The sequence below is a fragment of the Bombyx mandarina genome, chromosome 17 (genome assembly GCF_030267445.1).
Source record: "Bombyx mandarina strain Sakado chromosome 17, ASM3026744v2".
NCBI lineage: Eukaryota > Metazoa > Arthropoda > Insecta > Lepidoptera > Bombycidae > Bombyx > Bombyx mandarina.
In genome coordinates this window covers 9,832,153-9,858,192 of record NC_143223.1, presented here as the reverse complement: position 1 = coordinate 9,858,192, position 26,040 = coordinate 9,832,153, and the positions used below count along the sequence as shown (strand labels likewise).

The 26,040-nt window shown below is 36.6% G+C and overlaps 2 protein-coding genes across 3 annotated transcripts in view; both read left to right on the top strand.

Annotated features, from left to right (window-relative positions):
* The window catches only part of LOC114240617 (sodium-independent sulfate anion transporter), a 58,871-nt gene extending 43,115 nt beyond the window's left edge, over nucleotides 1-15,756 (top strand). For both annotated transcript variants that reach the window (XM_028171233.2, XM_028171234.2), the window contains exons 7-12: nucleotides 643-804; nucleotides 6,793-6,933; nucleotides 8,345-8,490; nucleotides 9,142-9,498; nucleotides 12,329-12,473; nucleotides 15,217-15,756. In XM_028171233.2, the coding sequence (XP_028027034.2) occupies nucleotides 643-804; nucleotides 6,793-6,933; nucleotides 8,345-8,490; nucleotides 9,142-9,498; nucleotides 12,329-12,473; nucleotides 15,217-15,266 (1,001 nt within the window). In that variant the 3' untranslated portion in view covers nucleotides 15,267-15,756. The remainder of the gene's footprint in view (nucleotides 1-642; nucleotides 805-6,792; nucleotides 6,934-8,344; nucleotides 8,491-9,141; nucleotides 9,499-12,328; nucleotides 12,474-15,216) is intronic.
* Nucleotides 15,757-17,127: 1,371 nt separating this feature from the next.
* Nucleotides 17,128-19,343, top strand: LOC114240710 (uncharacterized). Its single transcript, XM_028171363.2, has 2 exons — nucleotides 17,128-17,506; nucleotides 19,202-19,343. The coding sequence occupies exons 1-2, from the start codon at nucleotides 17,207-17,209 to the stop codon at nucleotides 19,217-19,219; spliced, it is 318 nt and encodes a 105-aa protein (XP_028027164.2). The 5' UTR covers nucleotides 17,128-17,206; the 3' UTR covers nucleotides 19,220-19,343.
* Nucleotides 19,344-26,040: the final 6,697 nt, after the last annotated feature.

Genomic DNA, 26,040 nt, shown 5'->3' with positions numbered 1-26,040 from the left:
TAATATCGCTCCGACCATTCACACTGAACTGTTCCCTGTAAAATATCGCCCAAGAATATAAACTATAACAATCCATTATTCTTCATTGCAACGATCGGCAGGGCTGGATTTAAACTTAATGCCGCTCATGGGCACTGGAAAAAAATTCGCCTCAATACTGGAATTTATACTTAAACTTAAACTTATAGTTTATAAATTTTATGTTTTAAAATTAAAGTAACTAATTTATTGCAGAAACGTTATCATAATAATATGTATTACACTCCAAAAACATAAATAAATATTTGTTTTTTTTTCTAACAATTATAAATTTTTCACTAAGGGTGACTCATAATTATATTACATCATAAAAAAAACTAATTAAATTTCTTTAGTTCCAGAAAATAGAAAAATCCATTATTATTTTAAATGTCCAAGGAAATAAATTGATTAAATCATTTTGATGAATTGAATTTGTTGAATTATCAATTAAAAAGAAAATTATTAATTAATTATATTGAGCAATGTTGATAGGAATAAAAAAAAAAATTACTTTCAAAAATTTGCCGCCCTGGGTACTTGCCCCGACTGCGCCTAGTTTAAATCCAGCACTGACGATCGGGAACGTTAAAGCGATGTTTAAACAAAGTTGACGGTACTCAGCGAACGGCAGAACGTTGGACGCGACTCAGGAGATAGTGGCTCTGGGCGCTTGCAACTTGTTCGGGGCATTCTTTCGTTCGTTTCCCGTGAACGGTTCGTTCACACGGAGCGCTGTCAGCGAAGCTTCCGGGGTCAAGACGCCGGCCGCTGGCTTCTATACTGGTAAGTATCTTAAATTAAATAAATATATATATTGTCTAAGTTTGCACTGGATACGTGACAGTGCATCAAAATTTGTTTTCGTCAAATTTTTTCTTGTTGCTTTTTTTTTTTTTTTTCCTACCTATGCTGATAGCCTTGCGAGGCTATTTCAGTTTCACCCTAACGTGTGTATGAGCTCACGGGGCTCAAACCGAAGTGATGCTAACACTGGACCTAGCAAGAGCAGTGCTTCGCAGAATCTACTACCGGATCGGAAACGCGACCCACTGAAAAGATCCGGCGAGAAACTCAGTGGGCTGTGTCTATGGGTGACTGTTGCTGATGTAGGCTGTTGGCACAGACAGAAAATCTATATATTAATACATGAAGTAAAAACTTTGTACCCCTTTTTACGAAAATTACGCGGACGGAGCATTATGAAATTTTCCACACCTATAGAGAATATAAAGAAGGAGTGCAGAATGTTAATTTTTTTTTTTAATAATGCATAAAAAATACCTTAAATCAATAAATAAAAACATTACACACATTACCATGTACTTGACACACACACGCATGCATACTTTTTGTTTATTGTCAAACTTTTCTTATTGCTTATAATCTGTGGGTAAATTGAGAATAGATTAAAATGAGGACTTTTTGGCGGGAACGCGAGGAGTGAAGTTGTGTGATTTGTTTTATTTTGTCTATTTAGTGTTTTTTCAGGTTTAAATGTGTAATAATGGTGGTTTATTAACTGTTTAATATCTGTGAAAGTGCACAAATGTGGGAAAATGAAACAAAGCCGCTGGACGTAACTTCTCGGGATCCTACAAAAAGTCCACTGAAAAAATGTTAGTAAATGACCACCATTTTACTGAGATTATATTTCATCCTATATCATCTCAATTAATTTCATTTAATTTCATCCCAGTTGATTAATGTCTCAAATTAATCATCTTCATTTCATTTCAATCCATAATATCATTTTTCATAAAAATATGAATATAAATTAAAATAAGACATGACTTAAAGGTCTTAGTAACCAGGTCATAAAATCCTTTAAAAAAAAAAAGATTAAAATGACCTAAAGACCTTAGTTACCAGGTCATAAAATCCCTTAAAAAAAGAATAGATTAAATAATGTTTGTCTTTAATTAATATTTGCCTAAAGTGTAGTCTTGCCGAAATATGTGGTTATGGAATTTGACAATAGGATCGTAATACTGTACAAACTTATAATTTCAATTAGTTATAGTCGAATGACAGAGCACAATCGGTGGTCCCCTCCTGGCTGAGCCTTTGCTCGCCCACCTGTCCTGGTGAAGCTGGAAAGGCCTCCGGGCCACCAGTAATCTTTCAATCATAAAAAAAATATCGGTGGTCGTCTATAGTCAAATACCGTTATACGTCGTTTGTAATATAATGGCTGAGAGTTTGTTTTAGAGTTTCAATAGTGAATAAAATAAATTTAATGATGAAGATAACGATATTTGGTTAAAAGTATTAAGCGAAAATAAGTTAAATAATGTCGTCGTATTTCCGACTTCAAAATAAATTGCAGATTGTAAAGTTTTAAATGTTTTAAATGTTTAAAAATAATTTTGTTCGACGGGGTCCAGTATCCCTTTCTCTCTCTTTTCATTTTCCTCACATTAAAAATTTCTAATTAGGACTATTGTAAGTAATTACGGGAAGGAAAGGTCATTCATGAATCGGGCTTCATTGCTCGGTAAACCGACGAAAAAAGTCATCACGGCCAATCTTGTAAGCCCGCATCGATGGACACCAACTACCGCCTTGCTTATTTCTACCATGGAGCAGTAATACGTTTCGGTTTGAAGGGGCAGCCCTTGTACTGTAATTTCATGTTTCAAGATGGGCGACGGCATTCACGTTGCTGATGTCTATGGGCTCTGGTGACCACTTAACACTAAATGAGCCGTGAGCTCATCAGCTCATCTTATCAAAAACAAGCCTAATATTGTTGTTCGGAACTTCGAAGTACTTAAGCTTTAAGATTATCTTGATGTAAGCGCGATTAAGGTTTAAACTTTTTTCGTTCTCTTTTCTGTCACATCGCTACCCACTAAGTTTCTCGCCGGATCTTCTCAATGAGTCGCGATTCAGATCCGGTAGTACATAGATTTAGCGAAGCACTACTCTTGCTAGTGTTAGCAAATCTTTTTTTTTATTGCTTAGATGGGTCGACGAGCTCACAGCCCACCTGGTGTTAAGTAGTTACTGGAGCCTACCATCAGTAATTACACAAATTATAATTTTGTGGTTTTCATTTTTATTACACGATGTTATTCCTTCACCGTGGAAGTCAATCGTGAACATTTGCTGAGTACGTATTTCATTAGAAAAATTGGTGCCCGTCTGAGATTCGAACACCGGTGTATCGCTCAATACGAATGCACCGGACGTCTTAGGCCACGTCCGTTAGGCCATGACGACTTCAAAATTCTCTCAAGTTGAGCCCGCGTGCTCACCTACCGGTCCACGTGAAGTTGGAATAGCCCCTTAGGCTACCAACGATTAGGTAGAATTTTTTTTATCACATCGCTCTTTTCCGTTTGAAGTAGACGACTTTGGAAAGAAAATTTAGATGACGAAATTGGTGATAGATGATCCTCTTTTTTTGGTTCATTTTTAGTTGTTACCATTGGAGATCAACAATAATGGGCTTATTAGTTCTTTGAAAAGGCTTTCAATATCGTGAATTTATATCATAGACGAGTCAACTAGCACAGGGAGCTCAATCCAATTTAAAGTTGTAATAAGAATCTGTCAAATAAGAATCATATGATTAAAATTCTGAAGAAGGTTATTTTAATCAAACCTCTTCAAGTTCGATAACAATCCCTTATACGCTTAGTGAATCACGACCATAGACGAATAACTTAGAAACTTCAAGATAAATGATTCGAATTTCAGAAACTATTCAAATAAATACAAATCAGTCTAAGATATTGGATTATTGACTAGATTCGAATTAAATTTTGTTGAAAGTTGAAAATCTTTCCAATTATTATATTCCTCAGACTGTTAACGATTAATTGGAGGAATTTATAAACTATGAACTTATCAAATTACTGAAGATTGTACAGAAAATTGTACCGCAAAATGGTCCTTGAAATGAAAACAGCCAGTGTTGAGATTCCTGACACGATAGCCGTAAAAAATCTCATTCGAAAATACTATATATTATGATACATATGTATATAGTCGCTTAGCAAACCATACTATACAAGTCAAGTTTTCCTTATTGTAGACCGTATCGTATTCATGGAGGCATCGCATGTGTTGGAAAAAAATATATTCAGTTTTTTAATTTTTTATTGTTTTGACGTGTGGACGAGCTCACGGCCCATCTGGTGTTAAGTGGTTACTGGAGCCCATAGATATCTACAACGTAAATGCCGCCACCCACCTTGAGATGCGATTTTTAAGGTCTCGGTATAGTTACAACGGCTTGAAGGGTGTTCAAACCGAAACGCATTAGTGCTTCACGGCAGAAATAGGCAGGGTGGTGGTACCTACCCGTGCAGACACACAAGACGTCCTACCATCAGTAAAGCAAAGATCTGAGCTGTATCGTTAGTCCAGCGACGATAGTTACATTTCACAATTATTAAAAATGTACAAGGGAACATAATATACGGTGTTGAGGGAAGATGGGGCGGTTTCCAACCATTCTCAAATTTCGCAAAATATCTGCTTTAAAATTTTCAAATCAATCAGTATTATACAATATTACATATTAGTAATCATTTAAAATCAGATGGCTTGTGAAGGTATTCAAGGTATCTACCTGATTCTGAGTGGTAATCGTCGATCATGGTGATAGCTATGTCAGAGGCAAAACAGTCACGGGGCTACGGAATACGGATTCCAAACTGGGTGTAATGTTAACGGTATTTAAAATAGAAATCAAATGATAATTTTTGTTAACTGCTACCAAATATTCAGTAGCAACATCTAATAAGAAAGATATTGAACATTTCAAAGTAACAAAGAAAAACGAGTAAGTTTTCTTGGACTTAAGGCATTCGGTGAAAAAGTTTCACGTTTATGATGGACGCCCTAAGCAAACTCTGACATCTTGTTTAATCAAATGCCCTGCACCCCTGACGCTGAGGGCGCCGTAACGATCGCATGTCGCGTTTCGTCAGCTTGCAAACTTCGGTTATTTAGAATTTGCATTATTCAAAGATCCCTCCGATGAATATTTACTCGGCTCAATTGAATTTCAATAGATTTTTCGGGTTTTGCATTAAAATTGAGCATATCTACGAAACGATTCGAGGCCACTTTTGTCTGAGATTTTTCAATATAAATTTTAGATAGCGTCAAAGTTTCATTCGAGTGAGATATCTCGGACAGCACCGAGAACGTTTTAATCTCATCTGAATTAAATCTAGACAAATGGCACCTTTGATTTATGGAATATCTTCGATGGTATACGAAATTGATCAGATTTAATCTGTTTGACTCGACGCGGTCAGATGACATCACGCAAGATTTGCTAAGGCAAACGTAATGAATATTCTATGTTTCATTTCTCATATTGTGCAGTATATGACGTTGTCTTGGAGACTGAAATAATTCAAAAAGTTTTCATTGTATTATAGTTGACTGTCACTATTCAGTTTCCGCGGAGTTTTGAAATTGTACAAGTGATTTAGAGATCACATGATGCCCAGTGCAAATTTTAGTCTAAGTTTAAGACAGGGGATTTCATGTTTTTCCTTTAATGGATAAAATGTATTGTTTTTATAAATGTAGATTTTTTTATAAAGGCGTTATAGTGAAGAACCGTACCATTTCGACTTTAAATTCAGGTTTTAAGATGGGTATTCACGTTGTGATATTTATAAGCTCTTGTGAGACTATATCAAATTAGATCAGTTGAGAGCTCGCCTGCTCAAAAAAAAGCCTAAAATACTGTAGGCAATTATGGCTTTTAAAATATCATCATCTAATTTTTCAAAAGACTGCTGGTGTGTCGAATTCAAAATCGATTAGAATTTTAAACAACTAATTGTTATACTTCTGAGGAAGTTTTGGGCATACTTCTTTGCCATTAACGTTATCTTCATCAAATGCAATGCTATGTAATGATAGCAGTGATGGTGTATTGAAATTTTATTAAATCAAATTGTCTCTCACTTAACCATCAGGCGTTTTGACATAAAATAAGTGACTAATTTGTTTTGTTCATATGAATAACGAAATCAATATGTTAGATAATTTCACACTAATTCAATACTATATTATGTTAATGAAGGCTAGGGGTTCATTTTTAGGGTATTTAAGTAAATCTTTTTTGGTACATATTTGACTCAGTGGCAATGATCACCTCACCTGGTCGGACAGGAACTTAATCATACGCGTGTGGGTGGGATGATGTCACTAGCCTGTTTCGTACATGCCGATAGATAGCCCAGTCTCTAGCAGGACATAACAATGATAACGGGGGTCACGTTAGAGCGATAGGGATGAGTAATTATGCTACTACGTCATACATTTATAAACAAAGCGTATTTAATAAGTTAAGGATGGTATCGAATTGTAAGCGTTGATTCTTAAAAACGAGACAGAATAAAGCTTACCAGAGAAATTCGACAAATAGATCGTCACACCTAAATACTAGTGAAGCTTTCGATAATAGATTCTGCGAAGCGTTGCTCTTGCTAGGGCCAGTATTAGCAAACTCACCTACCGGACTATGAGTAGCTGGAATAGCCCCTTAGGCTATCAGCGATGAGGTAGGGAAAATAAACTGTAACACAACTGTGTGCTTAGTGCGAGTTTCTTAACGTTCTCGATAGCGTAAAAGTTAACCCAGTTTTGTATGCACTTGGAACAGCGCCTCTAGCGGCAAACGTACGCAAACGATCCCATTCCATACAAATATGAGCTAACTTTTACGCTATCGAGAACGTTAAAAAATTAGCACTAAGCACACTGATGTGGGTTTGCAAGTAATATTAACATTAACAGGTGTAATCGTATTACTGACGTTGGCCCTCCTGACTCCGTACTTCTTCTTCATTCCGCGCGCCGCGCTCTCCGCCGTGATAGTTTGCGCCGTCCTGCACATGGTCGACACGGACATACTGAAGAAACTCTGGAACACCAGCCGTGAGTACCGTAATGATTTACGACGCAAACTGTGTACAATATTAACGTGGGTCACCGCACTGCGTCAGATTCTTGATCGTAAATTTATGAACTCGCGTTCCGTTGTACAGATTCGCAGGAAATTTATTTTGTTTGTAATACAATGATGGATTCGTAGTTTGATTTTGGTGTGGTGAAAATGAATTGGCACGTAATGTAATGTATTTTAATGAAAGGTGTTTCCGGTACAGTTGCTTGCGATGTTGTGGATGTCCCCGAGAGAGTGGTAATTGAAAAAAAAAACCCATTAAATCGAAACATTTTTAGATGTTCCATTTTTAAACCTCATCACTATGAATGCAGCATAATCAATTATTTTAAGTATCATTATCAGCTTTAAGTAACCCGTAACGTATTTTTCGCAGGCTCGATCGATTTTCTGGTCTAATAATAATTTTAGTATCAGTTGATTTATTTGATTATATTAAATTTCGTATTCGGTATGGCACCGAACCGCACCCGTATAATCTCACTAAAGATTATAATGAGTAATTCAGTTATTTAATTAAGGATGACCGCTGACCGAAGAGGAAGCGTATCACTAAATTATTCCTGAAGGATTACACAAGAGCTGCTAATATATCATATATTCCTATTTATTTACGTAGGTAATGTATTGTAGTTGTGCAATGTACAAGGATAGCTTAGGTGTGACATTGCTAATATCGCCTGCGACTGTAAAGAACCAAGACTGTGATAGGATGTCACGTATTTCGGTCTTAGAATACAATTGAGATTTCGACCTTATTTTTGAATTTGGTATCCACTTAGCAATGAGTCGCTTGTTTGCTTGTCTAGAACAAAAAATACCCTTTTAAAGATCACCGTAAGGCAGAAAATCTAATGAGTGACTCAATTCAACGGCCGTCTGGTGTAGTGGTAAGTGACATGGTCACTACACAAGGGGGTCGCGGGTTCGAATCCCGCCAAGGGAGGATATTTGTATGATAAATATAAAAATGTCTTTTCCAGGGTTGTGGATGTATATTTAATATATGTATGTGTATAATAAAAATAGAACATTTATTTCCGTTGTCTGGTACCTGTAACACAAGTTCTTTACGAACTTACCACGGGACCAGTTAACGTGGCGTGATTGTTAGTAAATATTTATTTATTTATTTAATTATTTTACGTTTTTTTTCTCAGTAATTTACATTTACTGTTGTGTCTTACCACGATTTGTAGTGTCTGCTATTTCTACTAGTGCCACGGCAGTGGTCATGGTGCTAGTAGTAACTACACAGCGTTTATTTTTATCATAAATAATTCCTTCATCTCGCGTCCGTCTCCTCAATGCTGTTGGTAGCCGCCGTCTCCGCGTATCTATTGAATAATGCTGATGAAGTTCACACAAACTTTCTATCCACAGGATTAGACCTGATACCGCTGTTGGGTTCCTTCGTATGCTGTCTAGCATTGGGTATCGAAGTGGGATTGATATGTGGAGTTGTAGTAGACATGCTACTGCTGCTCTACTACCATTCCAGACCCCCACTCGATATAGTTTATGTTAATGTGAGTCGAATACAATTTCATTTCTGTTGTTGTTTGATTTTTCGATTCAGAACGCTGATTTTTTTAAATATTTTACCGACTACGGCTTCTTTTGGAACGTCACGGCCACTGTAGTTAATTAATTGTGCATTTATTTGTGAAATGTTACATAAAAATGGTAACCACTGGGTGGCTCCGAAAATCATGACACAGATATATTTTTGCGACTTTGACTCAGTTATATTTATTGTGTATATATAATAATAATAATAATAAAAATAATATGTAATTAATAAGATTTTAAATAAATATAAATAAATAATAATAAAATCATTTATTGCCTTTCACAATAAATAAAATAAAATATAAATAAAAGAAAAGAAAAGAAAAATAAAACGAAAAAGGCAAATGGCTAAGCTAATGCTGTTCTGAGTCGATAAGTCGAACAGCGCTGATTTTCAGTCACCCCCCTTTCCCTTTGGTTCATTGCGGGATATGCGCAATTATGTATACACTGCGTGAGTAAATTGTGAGCCGGTACTATTTAGAAATTATAAAAATAATACCCAGCTACAGAATCTGAAGATCAATTATCTTAGGGGCGTTTAAAAGCTCTCATAAAAAATCGAGTAAATTAAGAAATAATGGTCTTATAATTTTTTTTTTATACAGGACGGAGTTTTGCCAGCGCATTTTGCGATCCATCCGTGCGGCGGTTTGTATTTCGCTGGAGCAGAACAAGTCAGATCAAAACTGATATCTCTGAGAAAACCTAAAAACAACAGCATCCCGGCTACAGCACTAGAAACATTAACAATAATACCTGATTCGGATAATAATGGAACTAGTGATGTGAACAATATCGCTAATGGAAATCATATTGCCAACGGGAATTTATCCAATGGGAATAATGCTAGCCACGGGAATAATGTTACCAATGGGAATGTTAACGGTAACTTTATAAGGTCCACAGAACTTCTAGTCGTGTATTGTGACGCAGTGTCTAGAATGGACTATACTTTTTTGCAGGTAAGTTTCTTGGTTAAATGAAAAATAATTTCTATTTTATTAATAATTTAGTGATAGTTGTAGTAATTTTATGACTCGTTTGGTGTTAAGTTGGAACCAGATGTACGTGAGTATTGCCCATTTGAGATATGTGATCGAAGTTTCCATTGTAATATAAAGGCAGGAATAGTTCTGCTTTGACACTTGATAGATACTATACTGTAAACTAAAATATATATAAGTTTGTATATGGGAACTTGTTGTATGTAATATATATTGTTTGTATAGAGTACTATAGAGTAACACGAAGCCCTAGTTTGAGGCCAAAAGACCGCGTGTAACTTAACAACAATATTAAAATCCTTCTGCTTTGCAAAACAATAGATTTTATATACCTAGTAATAGATACATTTATAATATTTAAGTGCCATATTAGCACATGCAGTTAGTAACTCTATTAGATTTACCTGATGGTCTCTGTATAATATAATATAGTTTTGTTACAAAGTTCACTAGGATATTCACTAAAATAAAACACACTATCTACTAGAGTATATATCCGCATCTGCCAATATGGCACTTGAATATTTTTGGAATTATTAAATTCAATAAGCATCATGACCGCGCGTACAAAAATCATAAATCACATAAAAAAATTACGCGATTCAACATTCATTTCGTCATCGGACAGAGAATTATTCTCAACTGCGTTTGAGTAACTAAAGTTTTTCCCTTTTTCCTCGTTTACATATTAAGCACAAATAACAAAACAAACTGAGTTTGTATTATTTTTTCGGAAACGTTCCGATCTACGGTTACACAGTTATGCAATTTGGCTTCATAAATGACGTACGGCTTAGACGAGAGATTCGCACTCAATCACATCGCTCAACGTACTAGTTTCCTTTCTTATGATTTATCGTCGGTTCAAATCTAGTACGTAGTATAATATCGTAGTAAAACAACAGGCCACATTACCAAACTCTGATAGGTAAGAATTCCCTTCGGATTTTTGTTATCTGGTACCGCTATTTAGCCGCGAAGCAGTCATGATTTGTGGATTAGAGGATAGAGGAGAGCCGGTAAACAATATAATGAAGATTTCTACCTAATGCCTCAAGGTGGATGTTGAAATGACTTTTCAGGTTGCGAAAAGCTCATTCGTTAACGTCATTCGACGGCCTTAAGCTAGGACTTTGTTCTGTCTTCTGTGTGCTTAGTGCGAATTTTTTACGTTCTCGATAGCGTAAAAGTTAACTCAAATTTGTATGGAGTTGGAACGTTTATCTACGTTTGACGCTAGCTGTTTCATCTGCATACAAATTGGGTTAACCTTTACGATATCGAAAACGTTAAAAAATTCGCACTAAGAACTCTGGTTGCCGGAAACACACACGAGATAAACTAAATATATTTAATAAAGATACTGATATGACGCGAACATCTCAATTTTCGCACGAAACGAAGCACTTCTCTGCTAGGGCTAGTGTTAGCACTTTCTCTTAGGTTGAACCTTGTGAGCTCGTCCACTAAGCCGCGAGTAACTAGAATAGCCCCCGAGGTTAGCGGCGATTTGGTAGGGAAAAATGTCTTAATTGTAGAATAATGGCAGCCGTTCTGCCTTAATGCTTAGGGCTAAAAATAGGATATTGGGACTAGCACTAGCCATTTGCACTCAGGATTCGCCCTACCTAGACAAACTCATGGCCCATCTGGTGGTTAAATGGTTACCAGAGTCTATAGATATCTACAACGTAAATGTATGAGAGACACGAGTTCTAAGGCCTCCGTTTTTACAGTACAACGGCTGCCTCACCCTTCAAATTGAATGGAATTACTGCTTCACGCAGAAATAGGTAGGGTGGTGGTACCTACCTGTGCAGACTCACAAGATGCCCTAACACCAGTAGAAATGTATCTTCCAACCATTTTTCAACAGCGTGTCCATGTTTTGGATCGTACCTATTCTCTCATTTACGGCATAGATTATTCAATATAGCATCTCATTTAATTTTATTACATTTCAATATTCATTATAATGGAATTAATTATATTGTTTACTAGGTGTTATTTATAGCGATTAATAAATCGGTCATGAGTCAGAGCACAACAAAGGAATATCATGGGATGTGAATAATACGAATTTGTAATATTGTATTGCTTTGTTGTCTCATAAAGTACAGTTTATTGTTTGACAAGTATTAAAACTATGAAATTCTTTGTCAACGTTTAGTATAAACATACTTTAGTTTTAAGGCATAAATATCTGCCTACATATTTCTACTTGGAAACCGAAAAAAATTCTTTGTAGTTAGTTAAATAATGCATCAAGAAAACAGTTTTGTTTTAAATAATTAAAGCAACTTTTGCGATATAATGATTTCTGAATGATTAATATATAAATCTACAGTGGTTTTTACGGATGTTCTGTTATAACTACTGAACCATCCATCCGATTGACTTGAAACTTACTATCCATGTAGAAAATGCATGTACTTAATGAATAGGCTAATATTTATATGGGTGTTGGACTCCCTACATCAGTTGCGGGGGCGTTAATGATGAGAATCTTTGTGGGGGTGAGAATTAATAATGTCAATTTAAATGGCCAGCGAAGCGGACGGGTACAGCTAGTTTTTTATAAAAAAAAATGTTTGACGCAATGTTTAAATGTTGACAAACAATACCTAAGTCCGTGACCATGAACAACTGTAAAGTACCCGAAACGTTGGAAATAATATAATTACTTAAAAAATGCAAAATTGAACCGTAAAAGTTAGTTTTTATTATGTCCTCGACCCGCAAAAACCGAAGAAAATATGTACTATGCGTTTTATTTCTCTTCTTGCAGAGTTTGAAAATGTTAGTGGCGGAATGGTCACGTGGCGGTCACGTTTTCTGGTGTGACGCGAATCCCTTAGTGAAAGAACAATTGCTCAACGTTCTCCAGGACCCTCACTTCTGCGACGCCGAGCAGCTCAGGATACTGTTGGCCGGTAAGAAATTATATCTCCCGGCGGAACGATCGACCTTTGAATTCTTTGAATTGATTCACAGAAGTATATGGAGTGCAGAAATAAGGAGCATCATATCAGTTTATTAAAAAAAATATGTGTGGTGTCGTGGGACACCGGATAGGAACGAAGTTCCTTATTATAAAAATATTAATTTTAAGTTCTATTCGCGCAAACGAACGCTCTGAGATCGTGGTCAATGAATGATAAAAAATATATTATTTTTTGTACGTTATTACAAAGCTAAGTCGTACACTGTGTGCATTACTAATAAAAATCTTACGTTACGGAAGTTTTTTCCCGGTTAGGGTGCCCGCGGTCTGCTCACAACACCATGCAGATCGTTATGTCTCACATACCCCGCGCGCCCCTTTTGCGCGGGGACCTCGTAGGAGGTTCGGCCCCCTACCCGGAAAAAAAAAGTACCCCTCCGCATCGTCCCATAAGGAACTTCGCTCCAAAAGTGGATCAATAGAAGCAAGCGGAAGGATTTTAAAAATGGTGCCAAAAAATGCCATATTGCATTTCAGTCCAGCACACTTCGCTGTGTTTAATATCGCTATATTGATATCATTTTCATTTCTTACACAAGCGCTATTTCGGCGAGTCTATCAACAAATAACTGGTGCGCGTGCAGCTTGGTGCGTGTGAAAGAAGTGAAACTTCTTTTGCAGTTTTCTTCTTTTTAATCCATAAATCAAATTTATCTTTTAATAGGGAATGCTGTGTATTAGAGAAACGACCTCGTTCGCTTTGTCCTTTCCCTCTCTTTTCACGGTCGAGTGGTTCGCGAGACACTCCGTCTATTTTCTCAGTCTGCACTGTATCTTTTCTTTATAGCCGTAATGAATCTGTTGGTAGTAAAATTTTACTCTTAACGCGCCTAAAGAAGTTTAACTTCAATAACTATGCTGATTACAGGTAAAACACTTTTTCAACTTTTCAATTAGAGTTTTGTTTTGGAAATTTTCCACTATCTAATATTCAAGAGTGTTTTGCGTCTATCATATTTGCGAAATGAAGCAAGTCATTGTCCGTCGACTTCGTTACTCTTCTAAGTTATCTATCTCTGTAGCGCAATTCATACTTGTTGTTACATTTTCTTGATTAAATCGAAAAGATAAAAAAACCTTATCGTTTCGTGGATTTTTATTTCAACGTTTTCATAATTCGAACGTTGCATAATGTACGTAACATATAACAATAATTTAAACTTCGATTAATCAAAAGGAAGTACTGAATAAGAATTTTACCAAAATCGTGCCTCAATCAAAACAGTGAACATTATTGGTAATCTAAAACTACCGTCATTTTTTTTTTAACGTAAACCGAAATACGAATACTAAAAGCAGAACAAATAAGCAATCAACAACGCATCATATGAAATTCGAAAACCGGCCGAAAATGATTTTATTTGCCTCAATATTTCAAGTGTTTAAAAGCAGTTTCCGGTTGCGATGCGCGCGCGGCTAGTGTTAATGTACCAGTCGACTGTGACATATTGATGGTACAATTGAGTTTATTTATTATTGGAGCACCGCCAACCGATCGTTTAATGTGCAATCAAAATAATTTGATTGGCTGCATACGAATTAGTGTTATACATGATGTCGTAGGCAAACAGTCAAACGGGACTTTTCGCAATATGGACTATCCATATATTTTCTACGTAATGTCATTTTTAAAATATATACATATAATAAAGAAAAGCTGTTCGTTAGTCTCGCTAAAACTCGAGAACGGCTGGATCGATTTGGCTAATTTTAGTCTTGAATTATTTGTGGAAGTCCAGAGAAGGTTTAAAAGGTAGATAAATATGAAAATGCTCGGAATTAAATAAAAATAACGATTTTGTTTTTCCTTTGATGAGTCCCCCGTCGGACGGATTCCTTTTGTTTGTTTTAAGTTTATTTTATACAAAAGTTTAGGTCTTTTATTCATCGATTGAGGCACTACGAAGTCTGCCGGGTCAACTAGTGTTTAATAGTGTCAGAGCGAATAAAATCTGTCCTATGAATTCCGTGTCGGTCATCATATCATCGGTTTATCATATACACGAATACAACCTAACCTAGACATCAGCCCGCTGAGTTTCTCGCCGGATCTTCTCAGCGGGTCGCGATTCTAACCCTGTAGTAGATTCATTCGCGAAGCTTTTGAGTTGTTAGGTCTCCTTTGAGGCGCTCGAACAGCTGTTAGCAAATCCCACCCTTACTGGCTGAGCTTTTGCTCGCCCACCTGTCATGGTGAAACTGGAAAGGCCTCCGGGCCACCGATGATCCCTCAATCATAAAAAATCATACATTCACTATGAAACATAATTAACACTAAAAGTAATGTTTATAACATGAAATTGTTCAGTAAACTGTCACTCAAACCAAGACCTGGTTTTTACTGATAGCAGGCACACTTGTGAGTCCGCACGAGTTGGTACCATCGCCCCGCCTATTTTTGCCGTGAAGTAGTAATGAGTTTCGGTTTGTAACTATACTTGAGACCTTAGAACTTATATCTCAAGGTGGGTGGCGCATTTACGTTGTAGATGTCTATAAGCTCCAGTAACCACTTAACACCAGGTGGGCTGTGAGCTCGTCCACCCATCTAAGCAATAAAAAAAAACAATCAAATTTATTTTTACTGTTCAAAACATTCGATATTTTGACTTCAACTGTAACAAGCCGCCCAGCATGAATGATACCGATATTCGTTATTTAATTGGTTCCAGGTACTCTGTCGGAAGATTCACAGGTAAACATAAGCGATACACAGCTCTAGAAAACTGACAACGTCCATTTAAATAATAAGATAATGTAACTTATGTTGACGAACCAAAAAACTCCTGTATTTCTAGTTGAATACAACAAAAATAGCAATACCAATTTCTATCACTTAATAATATGGATTCAAAACTGAAGAATCCAAAAAATCACTAAGAAATTATAGTATTTTAGTTTCAGAGTTTGTAATTAGTGCGTGTATGATATATATTAGTATAGATGTAGTAATGTAGATATGTATATGTTAAAGTATCAACTATAAAAACTTACTCGTGACGGCGAAAACCAACTTGCCGAAGCCGAAATGAAGTCTTTATATGAATGAAAGGTTGTGATATTACAATTTTAGCTTTGAGTGAATAATTTTTATTTAATTCATCATTTAGATGTGTACTGTGTATATTATATATTATGGATATTTAATGGAGTCTGTACAGTGTTATCTTGTTGATGTTTAGTTTTTAAGTAATAAAGCGTTTGGAAATGAACGACTTTTTTTTATTAATTTAAATAATTTATTAATAAAATAATTTTTCATATTTATTTATATTTGATTCTGGAAAACTTACATAAATTATGTTAGACATGCTTACATCTATTGTCAGTGTATATTTTCCCTTTTTTTGAGTAAGGCAATCAGCAAATATAAGTTATATTGCTTTGATATGTACATATCGCTACAGAGAAATATCACTACAGTGAAATATCAGTCGGTGGGTGAATTAAAAGAAACTTTACTCTTCAACGAACGCATTCTAATCGATAAAATAACTCCATAAAATTGTAAAATTTTGAAAACATTTCAATTTCAAATAATTTCATTTTTATATGTGAATCGCACTCGCAGGCCTTCGATCGACTAATGATTATTTTACAATTTTTTCTTCTCAGAGGTTTTAGTTTTCATTGGAAATTATTACTACTGTCCCCTCAAACCGGAACTCATTAAAGCAAATATACACGTGTCGGATCATAAGACGCCCTGCTACCGGTAATGACATAAATTTTACTTTTCGCGGTTTTGTATATACATACATACAAGTACACCGTGCGCCTTATCATTTAGACCGACGACGACTTTGTTTATTTGTAAACAGTGTTGCCCTTCAGTAAGACAACAATTTTTTTATTTCTCAGATGAGTGGACGAGCTCACAGTCCACCTGGTGTTAAGTGGTTACTGGAGCCCATAGACACAACTACTACAACGTAAATACACCACCCACCTTGAGATATAAGTTCTAAGATTTCAGTATAGTTACAACGGCTGCCCTACCCTTCAAACCGAAACGCATTAGGTACTGTTTCACGGCAGAAATAGGCAGGGCGGTGGTACCTACCCACGCGGACTCACAAGAGGTCCTATCATCAGTAAAAACCAACAACCAAAAAAACCTCACTATCAAATAACTAGGCCCCTCATGAAATCATCTTCGTTTTTTAAAATTAAAATTATGATAAAACGTAGTTTTAATTTATGTAAAAACAATAATAAATTTATAAAAACTTTTCCGGTAATGAAAACGACTTGCAGAATACCTATTTCAATACTTGACGCTATTAAAAAAAGTTTCAATCAGTTATAATTAAAAAAAAAGGCATTGGCACATTATTTCCAATTGAATAAACAAAACGTATCGCTACCTGTACCAAACAAACCATGTCGAAAAAGACGTAATTCAAATCAGACACAAAGTAAAATATAAATTTATCTCTCACGTACACATTTTAGATAATCAAATTAAAACTAAAACTTTGCACATTTCGTATGGTTGATTGTTTGTTTATTCCTTGTAAAAGTCAAAGGTTGACAAACACTGGTAACGATGTGGACCGACCTATATAAATAACATAGCGATCAACGAGACGACACATTTGAGTGAACGTAGCAGAACTAGGCACAAGTGAACCGGTTCCACTGTTAATACATTGCGCAAAAATGAATTTCGTCAGTGTGGCGTTGTTAATAGCCACAGTAGTAATGGCGTCCTCGGCGGATACAGATCCTCCGAGACATTATGACCTCAATCAAGCCAAAGAATTGTTCGAGAGTTTCGTCAAAGAACATAACAGGGAATACAAGGATGATGCCGACAGAGAGCTGCATTATCAATCATTCAAGAAAAACTTGGCAGAGATAAACCAATTGAACGAGAAGAATCCATATACTACGTTTGGCATTAACAAATTTGCTGATTATACTCCTGAGGAACAGCAGAGCAGGTTGGGATTGAGGCTGGTGAGTTTTATTTCAAATTATGTCGTTCTGCATTATATTGATGTCATTAACGAAATCAAAACAAGCTGCGTCATTTCAATACACTTGCCTCGATAAACACGACAGTGATATCATTTAACAACAATTCAATTAAAACCGGTCTGTATCGCCTGGTGTTGAAGGTCTAAGTTAACTGCTTTTAGTTTCATTTGACATGAATTCCATTTTGGAGTTCATTGTTTTTCTTGATGCAGACAAAAACAAATTCGTTGTTTATACAATTTGGCGCTTGCGACGTTTTAATGTTCAACAATTTTGAGGAAATAAATTTTGTACATATAGCTCACTTTACACAGTACTGTGTGCATTGTTGTGTAAATATAATAATATATATTATTTACGCATTAATGTTACAAGTTTCCAACGCCATATGTTCCTGTCTGAATTTAAAAGCATTCACCGTATCGTGGTTGCCGGATAACTTTTTTACCTACCTGTTCGCTGGTAACTTAAGGGGCTATTTCAAGTTCGCAGACGAGTAGATGGGCTCACGGGCTAAGCCTGAGAGAATTCGCTAACACTAGCCCTAGCAAGTGCAGTACTTCGCAGAATCTACCACCGGATAGGTATCGCGACTCACTGAGAAGATCCGACGAGAAACGCAGTGGCTTAAGCATGTGCCCATATAATGGCGTGAAAACGACCAGTCTTTCTCAGACTTTAGATTTGTATCTCAACTGTTGTGTAATGATTACGCAAATTGAATTTGTTGAGGATTTTTATTTTTATTAAAACGACGTAGTTCCTTCATCGTGGAAATCATTAATGAACTCGTCTTCAGTATACAGTTCATTAGATAAATCAGTAGCTGCCTGCATTTGATTTAGATTTGAGCATCGACGTGATCGCGTCGTTCGATACGGTTACACTGGGTATCATATCCATTCGGTCACGATGTCTTTACTTCGTCGTCGTCGTGGCCTAAAGGATAAGACGTCCGGTGCATTCGGATCTAGCGATACACCGATGTTCGAATCCCGCAGGCGGGTACCAATTTTCTAATGAAATATGTACTTAACAAATGTTCACGATTGACTTCCACGGTGAAGGAATAAGATCGTGTAATAAAAATCAAACCCGCAAAATTATAATTTGCGTAATTACTGGTGGTAGGACCTCTTGTGAGTCCGCATGGGTAGGTACCACCGCCCCGCCTATTTCTGCCGTAAAGCAGTAATGCGTTTCGGTTTGAAGAGTGGGGCAGCCGTTGTAACTATACTGAGACCTTAGAACTTATTACTCAAGGTGTATGGCGCATTTACGTTGTAGATGTCTATGGGCTCCAGTAACCACTTCATATCAGGTGAGCTGTGAGCTCGTCCACCCATCTAAGCAAAAAAAAATAATCCTAAGATGCTCAATAGAGAATTTGAATACACTGCAATCGTACATATGTGTTAGCTTTGACACGTTGATGCCTGGGGGTTGTTGTTGGATATCAATTTTTGTTAATAGTTTTTTTTTAAACTAGTGGGATGTATAGAATAAGACACCAAGTTTGAAGTATCGCTAATACCTACCTATTGTTTCACTATGAAAATGCTATATGTATTTTATTTGATGAGTGCACAAAGACACAATGTCAGAGGACGACTGAGAGATTATGAGACAGAGATGAATAATGTAACGCCAAACTTAATATGTTTTATTTTTCAGCCTGCTAAGAAGACATAAGTTCAACATAAGTTCTGCAACTTCATTCTATCGGAATGCTATTCCAAACGAAATAAATGTATTGTGACTGCTTGTAAAATGTTTAAAATTTATCGAATATGATTAATAAACTATTTGAACCATTTGTTTTTAGTATTTAACAAAACCGTTTGTTCATTAGCCAATGGTAACATAATTTTCCTTTTCTGTTTAGGCAAACGTCTATGTTTCAGAAAGCCTTGGCGTTTTTATTATAATTTTTTATTGCTTAGACCGGTGAACGAGCTCAACTCTCTCCTGTTATTAAGTGGTTACCGGAGCCCATAAACATCAACAAATATTAATATCGTCACTTGCTTTTAGAAATGCCACAGAACTGGCAGGATGTATAAGATACCTTACAATTACCCGGCGACTTTACCGCAATATTATAATTGATATCGGCAATGTGGGATCGTGAGTTCAGCAATAAAATATTCATTTTCAAATCACTTCTTTATTTTCCTCGTTTTGAAGTGAGCGCTACGTCTTGTTCCCGACAACATCGACGACATGAGAGTCCTCTTGTCGTGGCCGCTGGAAACTACATACCCGATCCTGTAGACCGAATGGAAAACAGTCGACGTCACCCAAAGCCCATCATTACGGATTTTATTTATTACATTACGTCCTCGTCGAACCCATCGCTTGCGACGAAGGGCTCGACGAGCGAATTAACCCATAGACACAGCCCACTGAGTTTCTCGCCGAATCTTCTCAGTGGGTCGCGTTTCCGATCCGGTGGTAGATTCTGCGAAGCACTGCTCTTGCTAAGGTCAGTGTTAGCATCACTTCGGTTTGAGCCCGGTGAGCTCACCTATACACGTTAGGGTGAAGCTGAAATAGCCTCTCAAGGCTATCAGCATAGGTACGGAAAAAAAAGACAACATCGACTATCCTGCTCACATCCTCTCTCCTTTCACTCACACTCGGATGCGGTGCCATTTATATAAACAACAATTCATGTGTTAACATTAATTCCCACGCTTATATCAATACAATATAATACTCACCCCTACCCCTACCTTTTCCCCAACAATTGTAAATCAACGAGTAACCATCACTTCTGTTATTTATATGCTTCGACTAGTACTTCTCCATTACCCATCAGTAGTAGTAATATTTACTTTCTACTACTAATTACCTCATTACCGAATTCTTATCTGAGTGAGTACTCACCAGTCACGTACAGCGTGACCATTGTGACAAGATGTGTTCTGAGGCGTCACACCTACATATTTCTGTTGCATGGATCTAAATTTCTATGGTTGGGACAGCCGTTGGTTCTGTTTCCACTAAAATAAAGTCGTCGTGGCCTAAAGGATAAGACGTCCGGTGCATTCTTATCTAACGATGCACCGGTGTTTGAATTCCTCAGGCGGGTACTAATTTTTGGGTACCAATTTTTCTAATGAAATATGTACTTAACAAATGTTCATGATCGGCTTCCACGGTGAAAGAATAACATCGTGTAATATAAATGAAACCCGAAAAATTATAATTTGCGTAATTACTAGTGGTAGGACTTCATGAGTCTGCACGGGTAGGTACCACCACCACGCCTATTCCTGCCGCAAAGCAGTAATGCGTTTCGGCTTGAAGGGTGGGGCAGCCGTTGTAACTATACTGAGACCTAAGAACTTATATCTCAAGGTGGGTGGCGCATTTGCGTTGTAAATGTCTATGGACTCCAGTAACCACTTAACACCAGGTGGGCTGTGAGCTCGTCCACCCATCTAAGAAATAAAAAAAAAACTTCGTATTGACGTCGTGAATATATTTCGTTTACATTATCCTGCATTCACACAGTTTTCCTATTTGACCTGGACACTAAAAACAGCAAGAACGGTTGTGTTGTTGAAATACAAAAACAAAAAACAAAAAAACGTCAACTTTTATTTCGCAGATAAACTGTACAAGGGGTAAATTGAAACGCGGGTTGGGGGACAGAAATCGGCAAGTTTGAGTGCCACACAGAACCATTTCGGGGATTTGTCGGACCCTCGTAAAACGTTCTTTGGAAACCGGAGAGCTACTAAAGGTTTACCTTATTCTGAAAAGCCTTCGGACTGGGAAATGATGTGCCGTTTGCCAGTGTGGGAAACGAACTTACAGTAGCAGTTAAAAAACTACAGAATTAGTACATGTTGACTGTTTAAAGATCATTATAAAAATGTTCTAAATCCCTTTAAATGAAATAAGTGCTTTTTTTTCAAAAAGGTAGTGCTCCCGCAATGATCAAAATTCGAACATAATCAAAACAAAATTTATTTTTTATTTAATAGTGTTAAAAGTCATTAATAATTACTTAACTTTTTTTTATAAAATGGGCTACTATACTGAGGGAAACGGTCAAAATACGGCACTGAGTGCTGCATAATTAGATATTAATTTTGTGGTGTGACATCTAATTCGCTATAGTTACTTATTTGTACGCAATAAAATTACTTATTTGTACACCACCATTTTTTTACTGTATTACACAAAATTTGACACAAAATTTTAACGGTTTTATTTAACGGTATGCTTTTGCATTTAAAAAGCTATAAAAATTGTAAGGAAAGTTAAAAAGCTTCGAATTCAAATATAAATTCATAGAAAACTAAAAAAAAAACTACTTGAAATATCATGGTCAAAATAAACTCAGTGATACACACAATAAATTAAAAACTTGTAAATCTAAAGCCCAGTATTATCTCACAAGTAACAATCCGTTTTATTAGACGCGCTTGAACAGATGATTAGATGTAAATAAAAAAAAAGCGCTGAAAGTGCTATAATGGCTTAGGCGTTCTAATTTATTTAAAATAATACTTTAATCATCTTCAGTCCGATATGTCCTTAATAATTATATAATAGATGTATACACACACAATAGTCATTGAATAATCAGTCTGTAATTCTATGAATGCAAGAGAACAATAGAATCGCCGCTAGCCAACTGAGGTAACGAGCTAGCCTGATTCTACAATACGTGTGTCTGTGTATAACAATATAGTACAAAGTTTACAAGGATGAGGTTGATCCTTAAAATTTCTTAGGTGCTGCAGTAACAAATATTATTATGTCGGTAAGGTTAACGCCATCGGTCGTCAAATAGCAAAAACAAATATGAAAATAACTAGTACTATCGGGAACGTTTGAGAAGTGTTATGGTGGCATCAGTAATGCCGTCTGTTGTCATATTGCGAAAACGGATATCGAAGCGACTAGCACTATGGGAAAGACGATATATCGTTAGTTTTCAGTAATCAGTTATTCTTATAGGACTAATCACTAACTAAGCTAGGTAGTTAAGTCTATGAATAAATTCGAAGCGAAACAGCGAACGGATGGCGAATTGCGACCCTTCGGTAGCGATTCCCTCCACCCCTTTCTGCCCGGAAGGTGAGACTTGAGAACGGGCAACGCAAGTGCTCACGGAACACGGCTGTTTAGTTGTTTTGACCACTCTCTGCACCTCGTCCCACGGAGAGACCCCACGCCGCAGTGCCATCACCTCAGTGGCTGCGACGAGGACACGGCGGAGCACACGCTCGCGTACTGCCTCGTTTTCACAAAGCAGGGCCGCATCCTCGCCACAAAGATAAGACGGGACCTATTGCTGTCGTTGGTCAGCAGGATGTTTTCTGGGTGGCGCCGTTAGTCTTATTGACTGCGGGAACCCCTTTATTCAACCCCTAGGGGCAGGAGCTTCTTGTGGAACATACGAGCTTCGGAATTTGACGCTTCCATCACTTGTTTGCGTAGCAGTAATTTTATTTAATGACCGTAAATTTCCAGCTGGTCTGTCTTATATACTGACTGACTTATCATTGTCAGCATTACTGCCGCGAAGCAATCATGCGGTCTGGCTTAAAAGTCATTATTGCAATCCAATAGAGGCTTAGAGCATAGCTATTAGGGATAAAGGCATTCATAGTTGTGCAACAGTTAAGAGCGTGAGCTCCTCGGATTATCCATGCCAATAAATAAGCTAAAACTTAGAAATAATGATTAAGTAACAAAAAAAAAGTGTTTGGTATAGTGTGATATGCGGAAACCTTAGTGAATCTGTGAGTTTCGACACGCCGTTACGGTCCGTAATGAAGACGTCGATGAGGGCCGTTTAATTAACTTCAAAATGAGGCAGAGCCACCCCGGCTCGAAGTTTAACGCCGAAGAATTAATAATGTGGCGCCTGTCAAAGTGATTTTGAACTTACGTAGTGAAGTCTTACGTCTAATTTTTGCTTGATAATGTTTAGGTTAGTTCAGTAATTACAAATTATTAATGAAGGTCGAAAAAACATTCTAATAAACTGAAATTTCTGAATTACCACGTTTGTTGCGTGTGTTATTATTCTGTGGGCAAAGTTTTGCAATTTTTTCAGTAATTAACTTAATCGACTGATTATTTATTTATCTTATACCGTTTTTTTTAGTAGCCATTACATATCATTTATTATTATATAATAATATTTCGCCTGTAATTATATGTTAATGTAATCTACTGAAATATCTTGACATAAATTAATTTTTAGAAATGGTTCCCGGTTTTACGAATTTATTACAGTTCGCAGGAAAAAAACCGTATTGAGTATTTTCACCGATCTCTGCTCAGGGCATAAGTAGGCAGGTGGAATTAGTTTCATAAATTTATACTGAATAAGTTTATTCTGCCATGTTTCTCAAATCAGTCCGTAGGCTACGCAAGAATTACTGTCTATTATTGAGAACTAGTTGAATTAACTTAGCAATAATTTGTCACAAACGAAAAAGAATCTTATAATACAGTAAATACATTTCTTTCTGAAGAGTTTACTACGCCTTTAAGGATATTCCTATCTCGCCCACCAAGAACGTCGGAGTAATTTTGTTGCTCCCAAAGTATTTTGTTACCAAGTCTTATACAAGACTTACTTTTAAAGTAAGATGGCCGAAAGTTTGAAGTGTGACAAAACTTACATGAACTACTTTTATGTTTAATTAAAATTTATGAAATTTTGCATATTTTTTTTTACAATGTCAAAATGTTTTTAATATTAACGCTCGTGATGATCAAACCAGCTCATGGTCTACATGCTATAAAGTAGTTGCGGTAACGTATCATGACGTGATTATCGTAACCTTGAAACATGAATGCTAATCCCAATTGTATTGTATATATAGTGTGTCACTACCCATTCAAGCTCAAAAAAACCCAAAGTACAGTTAATAAAGACACATGATATACAAACGTCTAATATACAAATATAATAATATACAAATGATATACAAAAGTCGTCGTGGCCTAAAGGATAAGACGTCCGGTGCATTCGTGTTGAAGCGATGCACCGGTGTTCGAATCCCGCAGGCGGGTACCAATTTTTCTAATGAAATATGTACTCAACAAATGTTCACGATGGACTTCCACGGTGAAGGAATAACGTCGTGTAATAAAAATCAAACCCGCAAAATTATAATTTGCGTAATTACTGGTGGTAGGACCTCTTGTGAGTCCGCGCGGATAGGTACCACCGCCCTGCTTATTTCTGCCGTGAAGCAGTAATGCGTTTCGGTTTGAAGGGTGGGGTAGCCGTTGTAACTGTACTGAGATTTTAGAACTTGTATCTCAAGGTGGGTGGCGCGTCTACGTTGTAGATGTCTATGGGCTCCAGTAACCACTTAACATCAGGTGGGCTGTGAGCTCGTCCAACAATCTACGCAATAAAAAAAAAAAAAAAAAAATTTAATCATAATGATTTACACTATATTTTCATGCGTGAAACATTTACTTCAAATTGTGAATAATCTTTCAGGAGCGTCAGCAAAAAAGCTAATTAATCTTTTAACATTCTAATATTTTCGCTGAGACGTTAATAGTGTTGCCAAAAGTTTGTGCGAAAACTTTACGTTAATTAGTAGAGCGAGCTAATTTCAAAGATCAAACCTCCGAGATACGAGTTTGTCACAGTAATATTAGCAATCTTGTCTTGGGGAATACCGTTGTAGTCAAGCAAATAAGTTTCGAACTATGGAACCCGGATTAATGCAATTACATTTTGACGAACGAGATTTGTGTAAGTTTGATTTTGGGTTGAAATTTTGAGCAAAGCTTTGTAATTTTCAGAATTTATGCAAGTAAAAAAAAAACGGTTGTCTGTAAAGTCGGTTTACTGACGATAGTTGAACGTGACAACGTGATAAGAAAATACTGATGGAATGGTTTCATTTTTCAAAAGAAAATTTTAATTTTATTTGTTTGATAGATATTTTGTATGGACAATTGACACCACATTCACTTTTCACTGAACTTCATACTTGACGAAAACATGTAAATGTATTATTGTATAACAGCTGTCCACGCTCACTCAAGTAGGAGAGAGACAGATGTCGAACGCTGTCGAACGCGGAGGCCGATTGTGCCTCTTTGTCGCTCGTTGCGCGCTCTCGCTTGCACTTCAAGCCTTAAATGGAACGCCTCATGAGTCATGTTTTTTCGTGCGTGCAGCCGGCTTCGTCGAATTATAAGACGTTGTCACGTCAAAAAAAATCACAGATATTTCCTTATTGCTTCATAGTAATCGTAATAAGCATATTTCTTAGTCGGGATTAGCAAGCGATTTCATATTCGGAGTCTGTATGGTATTTCTAATACCAATAAGCCCAGAGAAAGCCCTATAGATTTAGATTTGAATAGATTTTTAGCTGTAGGCAGAGCCTTAGTCGTACCACTGGTTGATTAAGAGCGACAATTAGCACTCGTCATCAAGTCAAAACAAAACCAACATTTATTGAATAAAAATAACTGACCAAATATTTATTAATCTATTTAAGATAGAG